Source organism: Zootoca vivipara, chromosome 14 (assembly GCF_965207765.1).
Source record: "Zootoca vivipara chromosome 14, rZooViv2.hap1.1, whole genome shotgun sequence".
Classification (NCBI taxonomy): domain Eukaryota; kingdom Metazoa; phylum Chordata; class Lepidosauria; order Squamata; family Lacertidae; genus Zootoca; species Zootoca vivipara.
Genome location: NC_142597.1, coordinates 43,660,292 through 43,682,789, shown reverse-complemented (window position 1 = coordinate 43,682,789; position 22,498 = coordinate 43,660,292). Strand labels below are relative to the sequence as shown.

At 48.5% G+C, this 22,498-nt stretch overlaps 1 protein-coding gene across 1 annotated transcript in view; it reads left to right on the top strand.

Annotated features, from left to right (window-relative positions):
• The window catches only part of P2RX5 (purinergic receptor P2X 5), a 31,719-nt gene that overhangs the window by 1,783 nt on the left and 7,438 nt on the right, over nt 1-22,498 (top strand). The window contains exons 2-10 of the mRNA XM_035139404.3: nt 8,563-8,713; nt 12,154-12,225; nt 12,873-12,948; nt 13,388-13,484; nt 13,608-13,688; nt 15,682-15,820; nt 18,520-18,656; nt 20,144-20,237; nt 20,950-21,015. Of these exons, the coding sequence (XP_034995295.1) occupies nt 8,563-8,713; nt 12,154-12,225; nt 12,873-12,948; nt 13,388-13,484; nt 13,608-13,688; nt 15,682-15,820; nt 18,520-18,656; nt 20,144-20,237; nt 20,950-21,015 (913 nt within the window). The remainder of the gene's footprint in view (nt 1-8,562; nt 8,714-12,153; nt 12,226-12,872; nt 12,949-13,387; nt 13,485-13,607; nt 13,689-15,681; nt 15,821-18,519; nt 18,657-20,143; nt 20,238-20,949; nt 21,016-22,498) is intronic.

Genomic DNA, 22,498 nt, shown 5'->3' with positions numbered 1-22,498 from the left:
ACCCCGCCGTACCAGATGCTGGGGACAGGTATCAAGGGGGTTGCTGTTGCCTCCCCCTTGCCAGTGTGATGTAGTGGTTAAGAACAGTAGACTCGTAAGCTGGGGAATCGGGTTCGCATCTCCGCTCCTCCACATGCAGCTGCTGGGTGACCTTGGGCTAGTCAAACTTCTCTGAAGTCTCTCAGCCTCACTCACCTCACAGAGTGTTTGTTGTGGGGGAGGAAGGGAAAGGAGAATGTTAGCTGCTTTGAGACTCCTTCGGGTAGTGATAAAGTGGGATATCAAATCCAAACTCCTCCTCCTCCTCCTCCTCCTCCTCCTCCTCCTCCTCCTCCTCCTCCTCTTCTTCTTCTTCTTCTGAGCATCAAAAAATACCTGGCTGTCCCCTGTTGGTAACAGGACACTGGGCAGAATTCCTCAGCTTTCCCGTCTTCCAACAAGGCTCTCTTTGTTTTCATTGGTCCCAAGAGAATGAAGACCTTTGTAGACCCGCAACCATTTTCCATGGTAGAGAAGGGATATAGTGTTGGATTCCTAGGAAACAGAAGGACTCAGTCTGTCTTTGTGATCTGAAAAACCTTTCTCCTGATCATTCGTGCGGGAGACGTTCCATAGTTATCCACCGGTGGCGAGGGAAATGCACTCTGGACATGCTCAGGGACACTCTCGCCTATTCTTTTTCCAAGGAGGACCATGTCCAGTTATGGATGCCATATTTTAAGGAGGGTGTCGACAAACTGGAACGTAGAGGAAGGGCAGCCAGGAGAACAAGGGGCCTGATCACCAGGTCATGTGTGAAGCTAAGGCTGAAAGAGAGCTGGGTGTGGTTAGCTTGGAGGAAAGACATTTAAGGGGGAGGGAAATGACAGCCGTCTCCAAATAGCTGGAGGGCTGTCACATAGAGGATGGAGCAGACTTGTTCTCTGTCGCTCCACAGGGCAGGATTTGAACCCGGGGCTCAGAAATTACAGCAAAGCGTATTTCAGCAAGACACTAGGAGGCAGTTCCTGCTTGTCTCATCCTGACTTGTCTCATCCTGTGTTGCAGATCCTGCACCGAGCAGTGGGTTGGACTACATGAGCTCAAGGGTCCCCTTCCCGACCCTGAAATGCTCTGATTCCATTCTGCCCTGTTTCCTTCATTCCCCATTTACCACTTGCATTTCAGGGTATTTGCAATGACCGGCTGTGGGCGAAAGCCAGGGCTTTCCATCATCTTGTAATCTCAGAATGGGGTTTTTGTGGCTGGCGTTGGCACTCTGTACATGCTCCGTTGCATTGGTCCGGCGTTCCCATAGTACAGGATTGTAACAAGATGAGTGGGTCGGGACTAGTGCAGGGAATGGATGTCTCTGGCCCTCTGTATCGAGAGCAAAAGGCGTATTGCACTGTTTCCAGGAGGACTCTTGAATGCAGAATTTATTATTTCCACCATGCTTCACAGCATAAAGGTGTTTATGTGTGTGGCTGTGTCCAACCCGTCAGAAAATTTTACAATCCTGGGCATATTTATTCAGAAATAAGCCTCTCTTTTCCGAGCGCTTGCTTCCCCCTACCCCTCTGGAAGTGCATTTGGGAACTGCACACAGACTCGGGTGATTAATGGATCCATTGAATGGATTGATTTAATCAGCTAAAACATCTGCATATATTAAGGAACCTGCAATGTCCCACGTCCCCCTGGAGGTTTAAAGGAGTCGTGTTTTGTTGAGTTGGTGGTGGGGCTGAAAATGCTGGCGGGGCTCAGGAAGAAGATGGGAATCCTTCCATTATCCGCGGGGTTTTTAAAAAAACACCACAGTTCCTTTACAAATAATCTGGTGCTCAAGTTATAGAAGGATGTGTGAGAATTTAAAACAGTTGGTTAGAGCGTGGTGCTGATATTGCCAAGGTTGCAGGTTCGATCCCCATATGGGACAGCTGCATTATTCCTGCATTGCAGGGGGTTGGACTAGAGCAGGCTTCCTCAACCTCGGCCCTCCAGATGTTTTGAGACTACGATTCCCATCATCCCTGGCCACCGGTCCTGCTAGCTAGGGATCGTGGGAGTTGTAGGCCAAAAACATCTGGTGGGCCGAGGTTGAGGAAGCCTGGACTAGAGGATCCTCAGGGTCCCTTCCAACTCGATGATTCTCTGAAAGGTTCTGGGTTCGATTCCTTGCATTGATGAAGGATCTCAGCTTAGTGGGGATGAAAGCTGGAAAGGAGCACAGCAAAGTGTTCTTCCAGACCAGGCATCCCCAAACTGCAGCCCTCCAGATGTTTTGGCCTACAACTCCCATGATCCCTAGCTAACAGGACCAGCGGTCGGGGATGATGCGAATTGTAGTCCAAAACATCTGGAGGGCCGAAGTTTGGGGGTGCCTGTTCCAGACTGTCTCTATCTATTTCATCAGTACAGAACAACTTCCTGTGCTCCTGGTTAAACTTTTCATTCCAGACCATGAGGACTAGAATCTTGCTTTATTTTTAGGGAATGCTCATAACTCGGCGGTTATGCAGAAGGTTTCAGGTCCAGTTCCCAATGGCATCATCCCCAGGTCGGGCTGAGATATATTCCCTGGCTGAAACCCTGGAGGGCTGCTGCCAGTCCGTGCGGACAGCACTGAGCTAGATGGACCAGTGGGGCTGACTCTGTGTAAATCAGCACCTGGACTTCCCCTGCCTGCAACTGGCTTTCAGCTGCTCTTCTGCAAAGCCCCATTCAGCACATGACAGCAGATCAGGTTGCCATGGCAGCAGCCTCATGGCCTTTCCTTTGTGATCGTGATGTGTGGAGATGGTTTAGCGCAGTGATCCATCGGTGCTGCAGAATTTGGGAGCAGGCGTGGCCCACCGTCCCACAGAGGTGGTCCAAAATCCAGGGGCGTAGCCAGGATCAAAACTAAGCCATGGTCGTTCAGGGGCGGGGCCAAGGCACGGAAGGGGAGGGGGCATGAAGTGGGCGGGGCTAAAGGGCCAGCGGGCCTGATGACATCGTGGCGGTGGCAGCAGCGGCCACCTTGTGCTTCTGGGGCTGGCAGCGTTGGCGGCTACCCTGCTTGGCTGGAGAGGACAGGAGTGTCGGGCAGGCGAGAGGGGGTGGCAGGGCGGGCGAGGGCGAGGCAAGGCATGGCCGCAGCCACGACAGCTCCGAGGCGTTGCTGCATATCAGCATAATATTTCAACCATGGTTCAAGCCCCACCTTAGAAAAAAATCCTGCATTGCAGCGGGTTGGACTAGATGACCCTTGTGGTCCCTTCCGACTACAATTCTACGATTCTATTGATATATTACCATACCATATGCATCGTTCTGCTTTCTTGAATTGTTCTACTCCTAGGCATAGCAGCCAACTCCTAGAGGCCTAGGTGCCTCTCCCCCCCCCCCAATTACTGGTAAATACCGTATTTGAAAGAGTCATCCCCCCATGTTGATGGGCTTTCTATGTGGGGCTTATCTGCCCCCCCCCCGTATTTTATTAAGGATGGAAGAGGGAGGGAAGGAAGGAAGAAATAGAGAGAGGGATAACTCATATTTGTGGGTGCCTCTGGGTGACGCTGTGATGCTGGAACTCTGCATGTACAGGAGCCTTGTAAGCAGCTTTCTCTCTGCTTGATTTACAGCAGGCACGTCCAACAGGTAGATTGTGATCTACCAGTAGATCACTGGATGTCTGTGGTAGATCACTGGTAGGTCACTGGCACCCCTAAAAAAAGCTCACCCAAAATTTTCCTCCTCCCTCAAAAAAGTTGAACTATGACCTGAAGCCCTAAACAAAAATGGGCCTCCCTCCCTCCTAAAAGAAGCTAAACAAGTTTGACCTAAACCCCCCAAAACAGGGCTTCCCTTCCTTTAAAAAAAACTCAACAGCTTTGACCTGAACCCCCCAAAAGGGGGTAGATCACCCCCAGTTTTAAACTCTGAGTAGATCAGAGTCTCTTGGGAGGTGGCCACCCCTGATTTACAGTATACAGATGCAGGAGAAGGGGCAGACTGGAACACCAATGCTTTTTATAAACATCACTGTGTCTGTCAAAGCTACAGCCTCCCCCCTTTCTTATTCACTTCTTTTTAGCCTTGCAGAGCCACCTTAGTCAAATTGAATCCTCTGAGTCTGCACCCTCATTAAATTGCCAATAGAACTCTTAATGCTCCTGAATGCTCATTAACAACTCCCACTTAAGAACAATAGGGTGAAATGGTAAGCTATCGAATCTTGCCTGGGGATATATGCTCCATTGTCTTAACTGCTTAACTACTGGTAGCCACTTTGCTTTATTTATTTGATGTGTTTTTGTTACTGCTGTGTCCCCCCCCCCCAGCAAGCGGAGACTTAGCTGCTCTTGCTAAAGCAAAGCCCTTTCCACCTCAGTTTTTGGAGAGGAAAAGTGCTGGTTATGGTCTGTAAAATACATTAATTTTTTTGCTTCTAGGGGGGGCAGCTGCCCCCTCCTGCCCCCCTGCCTACGCCCATGCCAAAATCACTAAGGGCTCATCCACACTTTGAATTCCAGGCACGGGTCTGAAAACCTTTACCTTTGTCTTGTCACTTTCCCCGGGGAAACCCCTACTTTTTCTTGCTAGATCAAAACGAACGTTGATCGACAGAAAACCCAGTTGGCATCTGTTCTGATTCAGCAATAGACGGACCACGGGTTTTCCTGTGGAAAGCTGTGAGACCAAACCTCTGAGACCCATGCCTATAAATCAAAGAGGAGCTTGGACAAGTCCCCCCAATGAATTTCATGGCCCAGGGGAGATTCGCACCCAGGTCCCGGTCTGACACTAATCAAGACACCACATTGGCTCTCTGTGCTGAGAATCACATGGGGGGGGGAGTAGCTGCTCCCCCTTAGGGCACCTGGGAGGTCACTGTGGGACCGGGAGGCCGGACTGGATAGGCCTTCTTTAGCCTGATCCAGAAGGGAATAAAAATAAGGTTTGGGGGAAACCTCCCACAGTGCTTTTGTTGCCATGCGAGGGGGTATTTGTGGGGTTTTTTTGTGGGTGCATAATGGGGTGGAAGGTGCTTGGCGGACCTTGTCCTCAGGCTGTGCGTAGCAATTAGGAAGCAAACAATGCCTAATTAAAAAAACCACATATATATATATATATATATATATATATATATATATATATAATCAAGCCGTTACACCAATCTGTCACCCCGATCGCTCACTGAGGTCCAGCTCCAAGGAGGGCCATCTGGCAGTTCCCTCCCTGCAGGAAGTGAGGTTACAGGGAACTAGGCAGAGGGCCTTCTCGGTGGTGGCGCCCGCCCTGTGGAACGCCCTCCTATCAGATGTCAAGGAAATAAACAACTACCTGACTTTTAGAAGACATCTGAAGGCAGCCCTGTGTCGGGAAGTTTTTAATGTTCGATGTTTTATCTATTACTAGCTGGTCCTGCCACGCGTTGCTGTGGGTTATTTGTGTGATTTCCGCTACCCTGTGCCGATCCATGACGTATCCCTGTGATTCCCCCACTCCTCCCCTCAACCCCCCCCCGGCTTATCCCTGTGATTCCCCCCTCATCCCCCTCCCTCATCCCTGTGAATCCCCCAACTCTGTCCTGATCCATGACCTATTATGCCCCCTCTTCCCCCCACCCCTGGCTTATCCCTGTGATTTCCCCCCTCTCCTCCCCCTAACCCCCCGGGTTATCCCTGTGACCCGTTCATTTTGCACCCCCCCCCAATGTGCGTGTTCTGTAAAATTTTGGCCTGTCCCAACCCTGACTCCCCTACCCACGTGTGTTATGTGAAATAACATTTATTCTACCCAAAGGCACGGCCCTGTAAAAGGCCCATATTCAGTTGATTCTATGCTGCGGCCTATTCGCCCCCCCCCCCCGTCAGGCCCCTAAATCCATTCAGCCTAGTCTGCAAAGCCGAGACGAGATACTGTGGAGAGGGCAGGTTTCATCCCTGTGTCTCCCCCCCATCCTGTTCTGACCCATTACCTATCCCTGCCCCCTATTCGGCCCTCCCACCCACCCCCCGGCAGGCCCCTACCTCCCTACATCTGCGTGCGCAATGCCTAAATTTATATATATATATAGATTATTATTATTATTATTAAAGCACAGTTTCCCTTGAGCTGGGGAACAGAAGCCAAGAAAAACATCAGCATCATTATTAGTGCAATTAAAACACAGCATTTTTTCTATAAATTGCAGAATTCTGCTTTTCTTAGGGAGATATTATGAGTTGCAATTTTTCAATTTTTCTGTTAGGGCAGTGTGCACGAGTTTTCACTTGGGAGACGGCTGATGTGATGACCCAGATCCCTGCAAGCATCAAAGGAGAACAAATTGCTCCTGTGTAGCCAGGATGCCTCGCTGATGCATGCGTGCTCCAGGATGTGCCCGTCATTTACGTGGCACGTGGCTGTCGAACGACATACTTTCTGATGCAGCTGTCAGCGTTTAATTACATTTAATTCCCTGCTTCCGCCTGGGCTTGGCAAGTTAGTAATTTAAGCCACGTTGAGGTGGCGATACCTCCAAGATTTCGTTTAGAAAGAAAGCAGACACAAACACACCCTGAGAATGCCGCTACCTTTCTCTCCCCACCACACCACTGCTGTGTGACAGGCATAAATTCAACAGGGAATGCTTTACCCTCCCCATGGAGAAGCCAGTGACTTGCTTTGCCTTGCCGTTCCTGCTGACGTATGCAGAGAATTCCCAATGAGGGAATAGAGGCCACAATCCAATCTGTGTATCAGGAGGGATGGAGTCCTGGTCACCCGGAGACTCACAAAGGGAGACACCAATGAGTGCTCAGATGTCACTGGAAGAAATTCCTAGGACTTCTAGTTCCCAACTGGAAATATTCCTGGAAGTGAAACCCCTTCCAAAGTAGTAGTAGTAGCAGCAGTAACAACAACAACAACAACAACAACATAATAATAATAATAATAATAATAATATATTTACCGTATACCCCACCCATCTGGCTGGGTTTCCCCAGCTACTCTGGGTGGCTCCCAACAGAATATTAAAAACACAATAAAACATCAAACATCAAAAACTTCCCTGTACAGGGCTGCCTTCAGATGTCGTCTAAAAGTCAGATAGTTGTTTATTTCCTTGACATCTGGTCTCGGCGGCCACTCCCAGTCACCAGTCTAGCTGCCGCATTCTGGATTAATTGCAGTTTCTGGGTCACCTTCAAAGGTAGCCCCACATAGAGTGCATTGCAGTAATCCAAGCAGGAGATAAACAGAGCACGCACCACTCTGGCGAGACAGTCTGCAGGCAGGTAGGGTCTCAGCCTGTGTACCAGATGGAGCTGGTAGACACCCGCCCTGGATACAGAATTGACCTGCGCCTCCATGGACAGCTGTGAGTCCAAAATGACTCCCAGGCTGCGCACCTGGTCATTCAGGGGAACAGTTACCCCATTCAGGACCAGGGAGTCATCCACACCTGCCCGCCTCCTGTCCCCCCCAAAACAGTACTTCTGTCTTGTCAGGATTCAACCTCAATCCGTTAGCCGCCATCCATCCTCCAATCGCCTCCAGACACTCACACAGGACATTCTCCGCCTGTTTTGTGCCTAGTTTGAGCCCTGATTTTTAATTTCACCCAAGCCAAGAACTGACTTCTGATGGAACATTAGCAGCTTCCTTTATTGAAGCAGACCAGCTCAGTCCAGCTCAGTATTGTCTACACTGACTGGCAGCAGCTCTCCAGGGTTTCGCACAGGGAGTCGTTCCCCAGGCACAGTTTCAGAGGAAGGAAATTTCCAGCCCTACCTGGAGACAATGGGGATTGAACCCTGAACCTCCTGCGTGCAAAGCAGAGGCTCTGCCACTGAGCTACTTCTCTTCCCTGAGATACAAAGCAAGAGTTCTAGTCCTCATGGTTCTAGATTTAAAGGTGATTAAACAAGAGAATAGGGAGTTGCCTTAGACCAAGTTATCTAGCTCAGTACAGCATGCATTTTATTGAGTCACCTAGTTCCGTATTGTCTAGACCAGGCATCCCCAAACTTCGGCCCTCCAGATGTTTTGGACTACAATTCCCATCTTCCCCGACCACTGGTCCTGTTAGCTAGGGATCATGGGAGTTGTAGGCCAAAACATCTTGGAGGGCTGCAGTTTGGGGATGCCTGGTCTAGACCAAGTAGATCGTGATCTCCCGTTATATCACTGGACATCTGTGGTAGATCACTGGCTCCCCCCAAAGAAGCTCAACAAGTTTGGCTCCCCTAAAAAAAGCTCAACAACTTTGACCTGAACCCCCAAAAAGGGGGTAGATCACCGCCAGTCTTTAATTCTGTGAGTAGATCGCAGTCTCTTGGGAGATGGCCACCCCTGGTCTAGACTGACGGGGAGATGCCACGAACCGAACCCGGGACCTTTTGCATGCAAAGCAGATGCCCTACCGCTGAGCTATGACCCCTTCCCAAAGGAAAGGCCAGGTCCAGAAACGAGTGGGATGTTAATTACATTTTTTTTAAAAAAAGAGTGCCCCTGAGCATGTCCAGAAGGCCATGCACCACAGCTCTGATTTAGCCCCTGCTTCAGAAAACTCTGGGTCGACTGTTGTTTCACTCTCTGTTGCATTTCCAGGTGGGTCTTTGTGGTCAAGAAAGGCTACCAAGATGTGGATACGTCTATCCAGAGCTCTGTGATCACCAAAGTGAAAGGAGTGGCTTTCACCAACACCTCTGAGCTGGGCGAGAGGCTGTGGGATGTCGCGGACTATGTCATTCCCCCACAGGTACCCACACTGACGCAGTTTTGCTGCCTTCTTTCCCCTGATTTTAAGCATCATGTCTCTCATATCTATATCTATAAAGGTAAAGGTAAAGGGGCCCCTGACCATCAGGTCCAGTCGTGTCCGACTCTGGGGTTGCGGCGCTCATCTCGCTCTATAGGCCGAGGGAGCCGGCGTTTGTCTGCAGACAGCTTCCGAGTCATGTGGCCAGCATGACAAAGCTGCTTCTGGTGAACCAGAGCAACACACGGAAACGCCGTTTACCTTCCCGCCGGAGCGGTCCCTATTTATCTACTTGTACTTTGATGTGCTTTCGAACTGTTAGGTGGGCAGGAGCTGGGACCGAGCAACGGGAGCTCACCCCGTTGCAGGGATTCGAACTGCCGACCTTCTGATCAGCAAGCCCTAAGCTCTGTGGTTTAACCCACAGCGCCACCTGGGTCCCATCTATATCTATATCTATATCTATATCTATATCTAATCTATATCTATATCTATATCATCTGACCACATTGTTTTTTAAAAGGTTTCAAATTTCCTTTCATCATCACCATCATTATTAAAATATATTTATCACTTTCCCTTTTATTTTATTTTTTGCAAAAGGGAGATAGATACTCATGTGTCCCTCATTACCAACGTGTCAGCGCTAAACAAGCTATAGCGTTGGGTGCATTTTTCTATACTGTTCATATTAGTTCTATTAATTTACACATCACCTGGGAAGACAGGCGAACTAATGCCAGTGTACTGGAAGAAGCAAAGATCACCAGTGCTGAAGCAATGATTCTTCAACATCATTGGACTGGTCATGTTGTGCGGATGCCCAATGATCGTCTTCCAAAGCAACTACTCTATTCCGAACTTAAAAATGGAAAGCGTAATGCTGGTGGTCAACAAAAGAGGTTTAAAGACTCTCTCAAGGCAAATCTTTAAAAATGTAGTACCGGTATGAGCACCGACAACTGGGAAACACTGGTCTGCGAGCGCTCCAGTTGGAGAACAGCCTTGACCAAAGGTTCTAGTTACAGGTAGGTAGCCGTGTTGGTCTGAGTCGAAGCAAAAGTGTGCATGCACACGAAAGCTCATACCAAAATAAAAACTTAGTTGGTCTTTAAGGTGCTACTGAAGGAATTTTTTTATTTTACCAAAGGTGTCATGGACTTTGAAGACGCTCAAACTCAGGACACAAGGGAGAAACTTGCTAAGAGGAAGGCACGCTTGGCAAATCCACACCGGGATCAACTCCCGCCTAGAAACCAATGTCCCCACTGTGGAAGGACGTATGGATCCAGAATTGGCCTCCATAGTCACTTAGGGACTCATTGTTAAAACAGTGTTTATGGAAGACAATCTTATATGGCTACAAGTGATCACCAAAGAAGGAGAAGATTAATTTACAAGCCCAGGGTAGCTCAGGGATTGCCTGAACCTTTTATATCCTAGCAGAGATCATCTGCAGGAGCGTCTCTGGTCATCCCCCTGCGTTGGTGAGGCTCACTGTGGAACAACAAGAAACTTGGCCACTTAGAGATTCATCGGGCACCTTCTCTGCCAACTTTGGCAAGTTGGGATGGTCAAGCCTGTGTGTTTCGAGTCTTTCCAGGACTCTCTGAGCCAGTGGATTTCCCCTGCAAATCCTCCTGGCCTTTGTGGATTCCTTGCCGGCTTCTTTTCAAGGTGAATGCAACCAGCCCCCTGTGCCTCTCTCTGCGGAGATGTGGCTCTATGCCCCATGCTAAGTATAGCCACTGTAGCAATAAACAGGGATTGCAAGGGGAGCCAAAGGTTTTTTTTAAGAAGAGGAAGAAGGAGCACCCACGGGCCGCAAATTAAAGTGCTTTTAAAATCGACCGGCTGCTTGAAACGGGAGGGTCATAAAACCGGCAGACATGGGGAATGATCGATGCTGACTTTTAATGTCAGTAGCTCTTAATAATGTGCAGCTTGCAAATCACCCGGATGTCTACGAGACGGATGCTCGAAGGGATCTGTTATGTACTGAGCTGAATCCTAGAACAATAGGATTCAGAATCAGCATTCTGATTGGTCTGCAGGAGCTACCCAATCCAACTCCAGGTGGAAGTGAATCCGCAACCTGATTGGCCTGCAGGTGTAGCCCTGAAGTAGCCAATCACGCAAGGCCCATTGTGTAAATAATGTATATAAGCAGATGGTTTGGGGAAAAGAGCCATTCTTCTCTTCTTCTCCTTGATGACTATGAGCTGAATAAAGAGCATGAAATTCACTCTCGACTCCAAGTATATTTCAGGATCCTAGCTGCTGGGTCAGGCCAAAGGGAGCCCATCTAGGCCTGCATCCTGGACCAACAAGATGCCCCGATGGGGAACAGGAAAGCAAGACCGGAGCACAAGAGCAGCGCTGTGGTTTCCACCAAATGATATTCAGAAGCATGGGCATTGCGTGTTGGGGGGGAAAGGTCATAGCTCTGGTGGGGGACACATCCTGCTCCTTCTGGGGTCGTTCATCCACCTTTGGTCCCCACCCTGCACTTGGCTCTCACCTGTGGCTCCTAGAAGCTGGCAGCATGCGACAGTGGCCACACCCAGACTGGCCGGCTCAACCAGGTGAGGGTTGCCAATGCAATGGAGGGTTGCCAATGGGTCTCAAACCCTCAGTGAGTTAGGGGCTTCCCCTGCCTGCGAAGACAGGCTCTGGCGGATCGAACGGGCGAGACCAAGAGTGGGTCCAACGGTCAAGAAGGCGGTTTCTGCACATGCTGTAGTGGGAAGTGAGGGCAGGTGGGGCTCGTCCACCTGGGAAGGGAGCCCATCTAGGAGAAGGAAAACTCTGGTCCGAAACCTCCGCTGCCTTGCAGGAGAAGAAAAGGCTCTAGGGAGGAGACCTGAGATGGTTGGCTGGCTCCTTATACACCTGCTTTCCTTTGGACCACCTCAGCGAGGGCGAGAGGGGGGTCTTGTCATCTGGGGCAGCCCAGGACCTCCAAACACACTGCCCAGACTTGAGCCCCGGGGAGCTGCTAACAGAACAGTTTGACTTCACCCGCGGAGGCGGACTCTGTTGTCTCTCAAGGCAGGCAGTTGCCAACAAGAGCTTCCTACAGTCTGGGCAAAACATCTTAACTAGTGGCCATGATAAAGGATATTAATCTGGCGTGGAAAGGTAGAGAAACAAGCAATTAAAACAATTAGTAATTTCTCACAGCAGCTACCCGGACGCCCCAACCAGAACCTCACGAGCAGGACCTGAGTCTAGCAGCAACTGGTATTCAGAGTCATTCTTTCTCCAGCAGTAGAGGAAGAACATGGCCAGTATAAACCAGTAGAGCCTGATCTTTGCTTTGCCCACCCTGACCACAGGCCACATATCATTTTCTTTGTCCTCAAGTCGTCAGATTTTTCCTAGCAAAATTCTGAAACTCTCTTTTCCCCCAACCCCTTTTCTCTGCTCCGTCTCTTTAGGGCGAAAGCGTCTTCTTTGTCATGACCAACTTGATCGTCACTCCAAACCAACGGCAGGACACCTGTGCTGAGGTAGGCGTTTGTGAAAACGGAGAAGCGTTGGTGAGTGCTTGTGTCTTAGGCAGCGGGAAGGGCAGCCGTTTTGGAGACCATGTGTAAAGATTTCAGCAACGATGACTTGGGCAGTCCGATGGCAGCAGGCAAGGAATAGGGGCGCTTGCAGTCTGACACTGTTTTGGGGTGGGATTCCATTAAATGCCAAAACAAAAACAGGTTGCATAGAATCATAGAGTTGGAAGAGACCACAAGGGCCATCCAGTCCAACCCCCTGCCAAGCAGGAAACACCATCAAAGCATTCTTGACATATGCCTGTCAAGCCTCTGCTTAAAGACCTCCAAAGAAGGAGACTCCACCACACTTCTTGGCAGCAAATTCCACTGTCGAACAGCTCTTACTGTCAGGAAGTTCTTCCTAATGTTTAGGTGGAATCTTCTTTCTTGTAGTTTGAATCCATTGCTCCGTGTCTGCTTCTCTGGAGCAGCAGAAAACAACCTTTCACCCTCCTCTATATGACATCCTTTTATAAGATATCGGGCTTTTTTTTCAATAAGAAAAGTGATGAGAAAAGGCAGCCACACAAGTCAGCAGGTGACAGGCTTTGAGCCAGTCTCTGCCTTCGCCCCTAATTCACGGGAATTCCTTCCCTGTTTCCTTACAGAGCCCTGGCATTCCAGACGCTCTTTGTTACCGCAACAGCGACTGCAATTCTGGAGAAGCCGTCGTTGCCGGCAACGGTAAGGATCTCCTAAAGGCAATTTCTAAAGGCCTCGCCCCAATGTCAAAGGCTAGGTTGGAAAACAAATGGTTTTGCTGCATAACGAGCATTTCTGCCTTGAGTTAAATTTCTATTTTAAACTGTTACCTCTGCTGCTGTTGATTTTATTTTATTTTATATTTTGGGGGTAACTTTTAAATCGCTGGGGAAGCCACCCTGATTTTCAAAGGCTATCAGAACGCCGAACGATAACTGAAATAAGTAATCTATGCGTCCTTATAAACGTGAGCGGTTGTTTCTAAAAGTTTCCTGCAAGCTGTGTGTTCCTCTTCTCTGTAGCTTCTTGAAAGCTGTGTGCTTTGTCCATTTTAGCCAACATTACTATTTCCCCACTAAACCCGAACTATTCCAGCTAGCTGATTCTCTCCCCCCCCCCCATAACTTTGTCTGCCCTGCAGGAGTCAAGACTGGCCGTTGTCTGAAGGTTGCCAACAGCCTGAGTGGAACATGCGAGATCTTAGCTTGGTGTCCAGTGGAGAAGAAAGGCAGGCCCAGGTTGGTCCTAGTTCTTGCATTTATTTATTGACTTAAAATCAGTCTAAATTTTTAAATACAGGCCAGCTGTGCCCCACTTCCTTGAAGAACCATTAACACGAGCGACCTGTGCTTTTCCTTTAGAAAGCCTCTTTTGGCAAATGCCGAAAACTTCACTGTCTACATCAAAAACTCCATCCGCTTCCCCAGGTTTAAGTTCTCCAAGTAAGTATCCCATCTTCCCTGTTGCTTAACTTTTTGCAGTCGCAGCAGAAGGTACAGCTTCTGCTCGAGGCATGGATGGTTTTGAAATCAGAGTAGCCAAATTCATGGAGGAGAGAAGTGGCAGCAATAGGCTCTTGTCAGAGGAGACGCCTTCCATTCCCTCTATTCCCAATGTTCAGTTGGTGGGCGCTGGTAATTATTTTGTGAGTGCTTGGAGGCGGTTGGAGGATGGATGGCGGCTAACAGATTGAGGTTGAATCCTGACAAGACAGAAGTACTGTTTGTGGGGGACAGGAGGCGGGCAGGTGTGGAGGACTCCCTGGTCCTGAATGGGGTAACTGTGCCCCTGAAAGACCAGGTGCGCAGCCTGGGAGTCATCTTAGACTCACAGCTGTCCATGGAGGCACAGGTCAACTCTGTGTCCAAGGCAGCTGTTTATCAGCTCCATCTGGTACGCAGGCTGAGTCCCTACCTGCCCACTGACTGTCTCTCCAGAGTGGTGCATGCTCTAGTTATCTCTCGCTTGGACTACTGCAATGCGCTCTACGTGGGGCTACCTTTGAAGGTGACCCGGAAACTACAACTAATCCAGAATGCGGCAGCTAGACTGGTGACTGGGAGCGGCCGCCGAGACCACATAACATCGGTCCTGAAAGACCTACATTGGCTCCCAGTACGTTTCCGAGCACAATTCAAAGTGTTGGTGTTGACCTTTAAAGCCCTAAACGGCCTCGGTCCGGTATACCTGAAGGAGTGTCTCCACCTCCATCGTTCTGCCCGGACACTGAGGTCCAGCACCGAGGGCCTTTTGGCGGTTCCCTCACTACGAGAAGCCAAGTTACAGGGAACCAGGCAGAGGGCCTTCTCGGTAGTGGCACCCACCCTGTGGAATGCCCTCCCACTAGAGGTCAAAGAGAACAACAATTACCAGACCTTTAGAAGGCATCTCAAGGCAGCCCTGTTTAGGGACGCTTTTAATGTTTGATGGATTTCTGTATTTTAATGTTTGATGGATTTCTGTATTTTAGAATTTCTGTTTTGTTGGAAGCCGCCCAGAGTGGCTGGGGGAACCCGGCCAGATGGGCGGGGTATAAATAATACATTATTATTATTATTATTATTATTATTATTATTATTATTATTATTGCCAAAATGGCACAAGGGAGATTATCAGCAGAACTTGGGGAACCCCCAAGGGTTTGTAAAATTACAAAAAAGTGTTTGGAGAAAAAAGCCTAAGTGGGGAATTCCTTCCTCACCTCCCCCCCCCAAAAAAATTGATTGTGAGTTTTATCAGTGGTTGGTTTATTTATTGGCTGTCTGGTTTAATGGAGGTTTTCTACAATGCTTTTTTCCCTTAAATAAAAGTTATGGGGTACTCTCATTTTGACTCAAGAAAATCCCCATTTTATAGTTCAAATCGGGGGAAATAAATACCTTATTGGCCTGAATATAAGCCTCACTTTGTTTTCCAAATTCTGACTATGAAAAGTTAAAGTGCGGCTTAAATTTGCGACCTTACAAAAATTGGCTTTGACGATACCGCTCCTGAAACAGACATACGGCAAAACATAATGGATGTGAGTGCCTGCGGAATTTTAAGCGAGCGCCTTATATTCGGGTATTGTCTTTTTTTCTCTCCCCCCCCCTTGAATTTTAAAGTTGTGGCTTATTTGCAGGTACAGCTTATATTCGGCTCAATACAGTACAGTAAATGGACAAAAGTACAAAGATTAACTAACTGTTTAGTGGTATGCGCCCCCCCCCCAGGAAAACCCCCACTGGTTTTGCATATGGGACACGTGGTTACTATTTGCTACTGCATTAGTGCGGTCAGGATTTCATGGTTTTAAAGAACGGGCATGTCAATTGGTTTGTCCGCTTGGTTGTTAAAAGCCACCCTGAGCTCCATATTGGAGAACGAAAGATCTTAAATAAATCAGTGAAATAAAACGTGGCTGCCCATTGAACTTCCTGCACTCCCTCAATGCAGAACCAACGTCCTCCACACCACAGATGACAACTACCTGAAAACATGCCGCTATGGACCGGACCATCCTTACTGCCCCATATTCCACCTGGGGAACCTCGTCTCGTGGGCTGGGAGCAACTTTCAGGAAATGGCGTCAGAGGTACGGAGAAGCCTTCTGTTCTTCTTCCTTTGGGGGATAGGGCTGCAGCTCAGTGGCAGAGCGTCTGGTCCCGGGTTCGATTCCCAATGGCATCTCCAGGTAGGGGCTGGGAGAGAGACATCCTACCTGAAACCCTGGAGAGCTGCTGCCAGTCAGTGGAGGCAGCACTGAGTTAGATGGAGCAACTGTCTGTACAAGGCAGCCCCATGGCCTTGTTCAGTGGCTAGGGACTGGACAGTGGCACCTTGGCTCTCAAACTTAATCCGTTCCGGAAATCTGTTCCAAAACCAAAGCGTTCCAAAACCAAGGTGCGCTTTCCCATTGAAAGTAGTAGTAGTAGTAATAATAATAATAATAAATTTTTATTTATACCCCGCCCTCCACAGTCAAAACCGGGCTCAGGGCAGCTAACACCAATAAAATTACAATAAGACATTAAAAAAACCAATTAATTAAAATGCGGATTAAAATACAATACTAAAATTTAAAATGCAGCCTCATTTTAAGTAGTCCATAAATCCAGCCATGAGGGAGGAAAACACAGGGGTCAGACTAAGTCCAGCCCAAAGGCCAGGCGGAACAGCTCCGTCTTGCAGGCCCTGCGGAAAGATGACAAATCCCACAGGGCCCTGGTCTCCTGGGAAAGAGTGTTCCACCAAGTTGGGGCCAGTACTGAAAAGGCCCTGGCTCTAGTAGAGGCCAATCTAGCCATCTTATGGCTCGGGATCTCCAGAATATTGTTGTTTGTGGACCTTAAGGTCCTCCGCGGGGCATACCAGGAGAGGCGGTCCCGTAGGTACGAGGGTTCCAAGCCGCATAAGGCTTTAAAGGTCAAAACCAGCACCTTAAACCTGATCTTGTACTCCACCGGGAGCCAGTGCAAAATGGATTAATCCGTTCCAGACTTTTAAAAACAACCCCTAAAACAGCAATTTGACGTGAATTTTACTCTCTAACGAGACTGTTGAGCCATAAGATGAAAGCAAGAAACAATGTACAGTGGTCCCTTGACTTATGAAGTACTCGACTTACGAAAATTCGAGTTACGAATGAAAAAAATGGCCGCACACTTACGTTGTTTTCGACATCTGAAAGGAAAACCGTTGCGGTTTAGATGGGGTTTTCTCAACTTGCGAATTTTAGATGCGGTTTACTCAACTTACGAATTTTTCCGTTTCCAATGCATTCCTATGGGAAACCGCTTTTTTTTACTTACAAACTTTTCGACCTACGGATGTGCATTCAGAACGGATTAAATTCGTAAGTCGAGGGACCACTGTACTGCAGTCACACAATCAAGCAATCAATCAATCAATCAGTAACTGAACTGGCTTCCACACAGTCACAAAAACAAAACAAAAAAGAGCTACAAAAATGCAAAATGAAAAGCAAAAACAGACAGACCTCAGTGTAACACTCAAAACAGAAGTGTGGCACTAAAATCGGAAGTGTAACACTCAAAACGGACCACGTTTGGCTTCCGAAAAAAAGTTTGCAAACTGGAACACGTACTTCCGGGTTTGCAGTGTTTGGGTTCCAAGTTGTTTGAGTACCAAGGCACCATTGTAGCTCTTGAGTAGAATCACAGAATCGTAGAGTTGGAAGGGACCCTGAGCACCATCTAGTCCAGGCATCCCCAAACTTTGGCCCTCCAGATGTTTTGGACTACAATTCGCATCTTCCCCGACCACTGATCCTGTTAGCTTGGGATCATGGGAGTTGTAGGCCAAAACATCTGGAGGGCCGCAGTTTGGGGATGCCTGATCTAGTCCAATTTCACCCCAAGGCAGGAATATCCCAGCATCCCATACGGGGATCGAACCCACAACCTTGACATTATCAGCACCCCTGCTCTAACCAACTGAGCACTTGCTTTGCATATAGAAGGTCCCTGTTTGATCCCTGGCCCCTCCGGTTGAGAAGGGGATCAGGTGATGGGGAAGAATCTCTCTCTTTCCTTGAGATCCCAGAGAGCAGTGCCGGATTTATGTATAAGCGAAACAAGCTATAGCTTAGGGCCCCACTCTCTTGGGGAGTCCCAAAAAAATGTAAAGGGGGAAAATACCTAGATGTACATTTCCAAAATATTAGATAAAAACAAATAAAATGAAACTTACCTACAGCAACAGTGTTTTGTGTTGTGTAGGCTCCTATGATGTAAGTCATGGGCCCCGCCTCCTAGCCTGCTCCCTAAAATATCCCTGGTTTTCTCATTTCTATATATAGGGTGCCTACATTCTGCATGGCAACATGTGCAAATGGCTTTAGATACCTATTAGGTCCATAAATTACCACGTAGCACATCTTCAACACAGAAAAAACAGCAACAATTTGTTGTTGACCAAGGACAGCTGGACCTATAAAGGGCTCCATTCCCTTCAGTAGCTGAGGGCCTCATCAATCCTAAATCCAGCCCTGTCAGGTCAGAGCAAGTTGCCGGTCAGAGCAAGTTGAGGCAAGACTGTGATGCTGCGGCATAAAGGGCCGAAACAATTATGTTCGCCTGACCTGCCGTTCAGGCAGCTTCCTGGATGGCACACAAACATTTCATGACAACTGGAATGGACAAAATCCCACTGGGAGAGCCTTAGTGGGGGGGGGGATCAGGCAGGAATCGCAGGACCTCCTGGGGAAAGAGGGCTCTGCGACCTTAACCTGGAGCTCCCGCTGAAGCAAACCTTTGTCTCTCTTTCGTTAAGGGTGGTGTGATAGGAATTCAGATTGAATGGGACTGTGACCTTGATAAGCCCCCCTCTGAATGCAATCCTCACTATTCTTTTAGCCGACTGGATAACAAGTTTGCAGAGAAATCCGTCTCGTCAGGATACAACTTCAGGTAACAAGACATGGTGTCTGTCTGTGTGTGTGTGTGTGTGTGTGTGTGTGTGTGTGTGCGCATGTGTGTGTGTGTGTGATTCCTTTGATATCTGCAGCAAGCAGAGCCTCAACCTTTATAAAGCAGCCCCAGGCCAGTCTCTCTCTCTCTCTCTCTCTCTCTCTCTCTCTCTCTCTCTCTCTCTCTCTCTCTCTCTCTCACACACACACACACACACACACACACACACACACACACAGCCTAGCCTACCTTGCAAGGTTGTTGTCGGGATTAAATGAGGAGGCGGGAGAAGCATGTACACCCCCTTGAGTTCCATGGAGGAAAAGGTGGGGTGTAAAGGTGTGAGAAATAAATATAAATGTAATAAATAAATAAAAAACAACAACAACTGAGTACTGTGGACGTTGCTCCTAGGTATGCAAATACAGAACCCCAGCATTCATTGATTCATCAGCCTGATTGGTTGTTTAAAACTTTTTGAATTGGGCAACGCTTAAAAACAAAAGTTAATTTATTTTCAAGGCAAGACCTTACGAAAAAGGGTGGATGACAGGTGCCGCTTCCTTAGGAAATATATTTCCTTTTTTAAAAACAAAAACAAAACCCCCACATACGATCGTAATTGCCAAAAGTCCAGAAGAGGAAAAAACACGCCATAGATAAGTCAGAAATTAAATCGTTAAAAGAAAAAGAAAACGCTATGTAAAAATGGTGTCACAGTGGCCGGAGCGGACTACTTCAGAGTAACGACTCTACCCAGCTCTGCATTTTATTCTTTTATTGGTGCTGCGTATTTACAGTGCTGAAGTCATTGCTATTTACACGGAGCGATGTGTTCAGTCGGGTTCAGAACCTCCGAATGGCTTTTGGCGCGTCTTTCTCCAACACAAAAGCTTTGGCAGACCCATCCTCTTTCCTCTCCTCTTTCTGTGTAATTCCGGAGTTGGGGGGATGGGTCTCCCCCCCTTATTTGCCCCTTCCTGTCCCACCTGGGACCCTGGCTCCGCTACCTTGCCTGAGCCTCGGACACGACTTCCTGCTTCCCCACTGGAATCGGAACTCTCTCTGCTTTCCCCTGTGCTCGGGGATGGGCTTGAACTCAGGAGGGGAGGGACTTCGCGATATCCTCTGTCCCTCACAAATGGCATAGAATTTTTTCTGCTCTCTGGCGCCATCTGGTGTTGCATGTTTATAATGAATTCAAAAATTTGTTTTTTTTTTTACTAATGTAGCTGAGTCATCTCTCTCCCTCTCTTTGTGGCATGTGTGCCTCTGCTAAGATGTTCCTCAAAGTGACATGTACTGGTTTAGAAACAAAATATGCTGTAAAGGCTGGGGCAAGAGAGAGGAGGGAAATGGGATCTGGGGTCTGATGCAAAAAACAACCACCACCAACCCCCCCCCCCAGTGCTCCCCATTGTCTGCAGCCGCCCCCATAACAACTTCATTATGGGTGAAAATCCCTGCTCTGCTTTCTGGTATTGCAGGTTCGCCAAGTATTACCGTGACGCAGCCGATGTTGATTTCCGGACTCTGATCAAGGCTTACGGGATCCGCTTTGATGTCATGGTGAACGGAAAGGTAGCTGCTGTGTGTTTTGCTGCACTCGTGTTTTTCTCTTTTGGTTGGGCTGACTCCAGGTCCGAGGGGTTTTCCTGGGCAAAGTTTTTCCCTGGTGGACCCCCTGCCTCTCTGCATCTGGGATTTAGAAGATTGCTGTCTCTAACAGGGGAGGGAGAATCTCGCTGTCATGGCTAGCAGGCATCAAGGATGTAAAGGGGCAGAGATTTCCATCCTGGGCTGAATTCTTTGCAGTGCTGTTTCCGTTCCACTACAGTTCGGCTTCTGCTAAAACCTACATTCTTTCCCTCACTATCTGCTATGGCCAAAACAAGTACTGTATAATTAATTTCAGTGACAGGGATACATCCAAAAACAATGCAGGAAAACATGTAATTATTTACATAACGTTTTCGGACTAAAAAAAAAAAAAGAATGCCGCTCTTACGGTCTTGCATGATTTTTGTTCCTGACCTCAAATGTTGGGACAATTCCAACAGAATTCTCTGACCTCTCCAGTAGCCACTGGTAGTTTTAATCCTCTCATTGAATTGGTCTGTCAAAGTCATCCCACTTTGGGTGGCCATTTCTACATCCTGTGGGAGAGAGTTCCACAGTTTCACTTCGCCTCTCCCTTAACTCCAGCCTCCCCACACATGATGAAAACAAAACTTTCCTGAATGTGATTTTGGTTAAAGGCCCAATTCACAGCTTTTCATATGTTTTCTTTCAGGCGGGGAAATTTAACATCATTCCGACGATCATCAATGTTGGATCAGGTGTTGCGCTTATGGGAGCAGTAAGTCGAGTTGAATCCAATAGATTTTTGCGTTGGCCCAGTTGTGTGCATGAAAATCTGGTCTGCTCCCACCCACCTGCCAAAAAAAGGCTGGTCCCATTGTCTTATCAAGCACATTCTTTATTTCACTAAAAGGAATCTGGTGGCTTGCATATGCAAAGGTTGAGCCATGTTTCTGAAGTCATGTACAGGGCCTTTTTGGTTTTGGCTCCCTGCCTTTGGAATTTTCTCCCCAGAGACCTACCGTACAATTCCCAGAGTTCCTTGTGAAGAGGGATTGGTTGCTCAACTGCTCTGGGAGAGGAATAGGAAGTCTCCCCACAAACTACAACTCCCAGGATTCTTTGGGTTTCGGAGTGCTCTAAACAGACAATGTGAATGTGGCAACAACGAGACCTTGGTGGTATCTAAAAACTGCTCTGAAAATGCTTTAAAAAAAAAAAAAGTTTAAAAAAATAAATTGAATTTTCCATGAAGCTCACCATCGCCATCTAAAAAAATTCCTTCAGTAGCACCTTAAAGACCAACTAAGTTTATATTTTGGTATGAGCTTTCGTGTGCATGCACACTTCTTCAGATACACTCATGTGTGCATGCACACGAAAGCTCATACCAAAATATAAACTTAGTTGGTCTTTAAGGTGCTACTGAAGGAATTTTTTTATTTTGCTTCGACTCAGACCAACACGGCTACCTACCGTGTTTCCCCTTTTTTAAGCCGTAGTCATAAAGTAAGCCATGGCAGGATTTTTGAGATTTTTAAAATATAAGACATACCCCGAAAATAAGACATGCAGCAGCGAAGGTGGGAACGGGGCCGAGGACGCCTCTGGCCAAAAGTTTCGGGGTATGTGTGTCGGGAAGTTCCATTTGGTGTGGGGGGGGAGTTGGAGGGAGGGAGACACCGCTGACCGGTCTCGTTGCCTCTTTTTTCTTTTCACGTTGTTTGTTCCTGTAAAATGCCCGCAAGCCGGCTAAGCAGGAAAGAAAGGGGAGAGGACTCGCGCGTTTTCCCTCCCCGCCGACACCTTTTTCCTCTTTCTCTCCCCCCCCCCGAAGCTTCCTCGATCCGGAGCAGGGCGCCGACCCGGCAGGCCGCTTCCTTGATCCGGCGGCCTGCCGGGTCGGCGCTGATCAGTGCTGCGCGGAGCACAGGATCAAGGAGCCAGTCTGCAGAGTCAGCGCCCAGCAACGCCGTGCTGGATTGAGGAGGCGATGCTCTGTGCGGCGCTGCTGAGCACTGACTCTGCAGACTGGCTCCTTGATCGGGTGCTCCGCGCAGCACTGATCAGCGCTGACCCGGCAGCCCACTTCCTTGATCCGGCGGCCTGCCGAGTCGGCGCCCAGCTGCCGATCCGAGGAAGCCCCGCTGCCGCCGCCAGTCCCCGAGCTGCGCTCCAGCTGGGGGAATGGCGGGGAAGGCAGGCAAGTGGCAAGCAGCGCCCGCTGAGCTTCGGCTCCGGGACTGTTGTTGCCTGCCTGC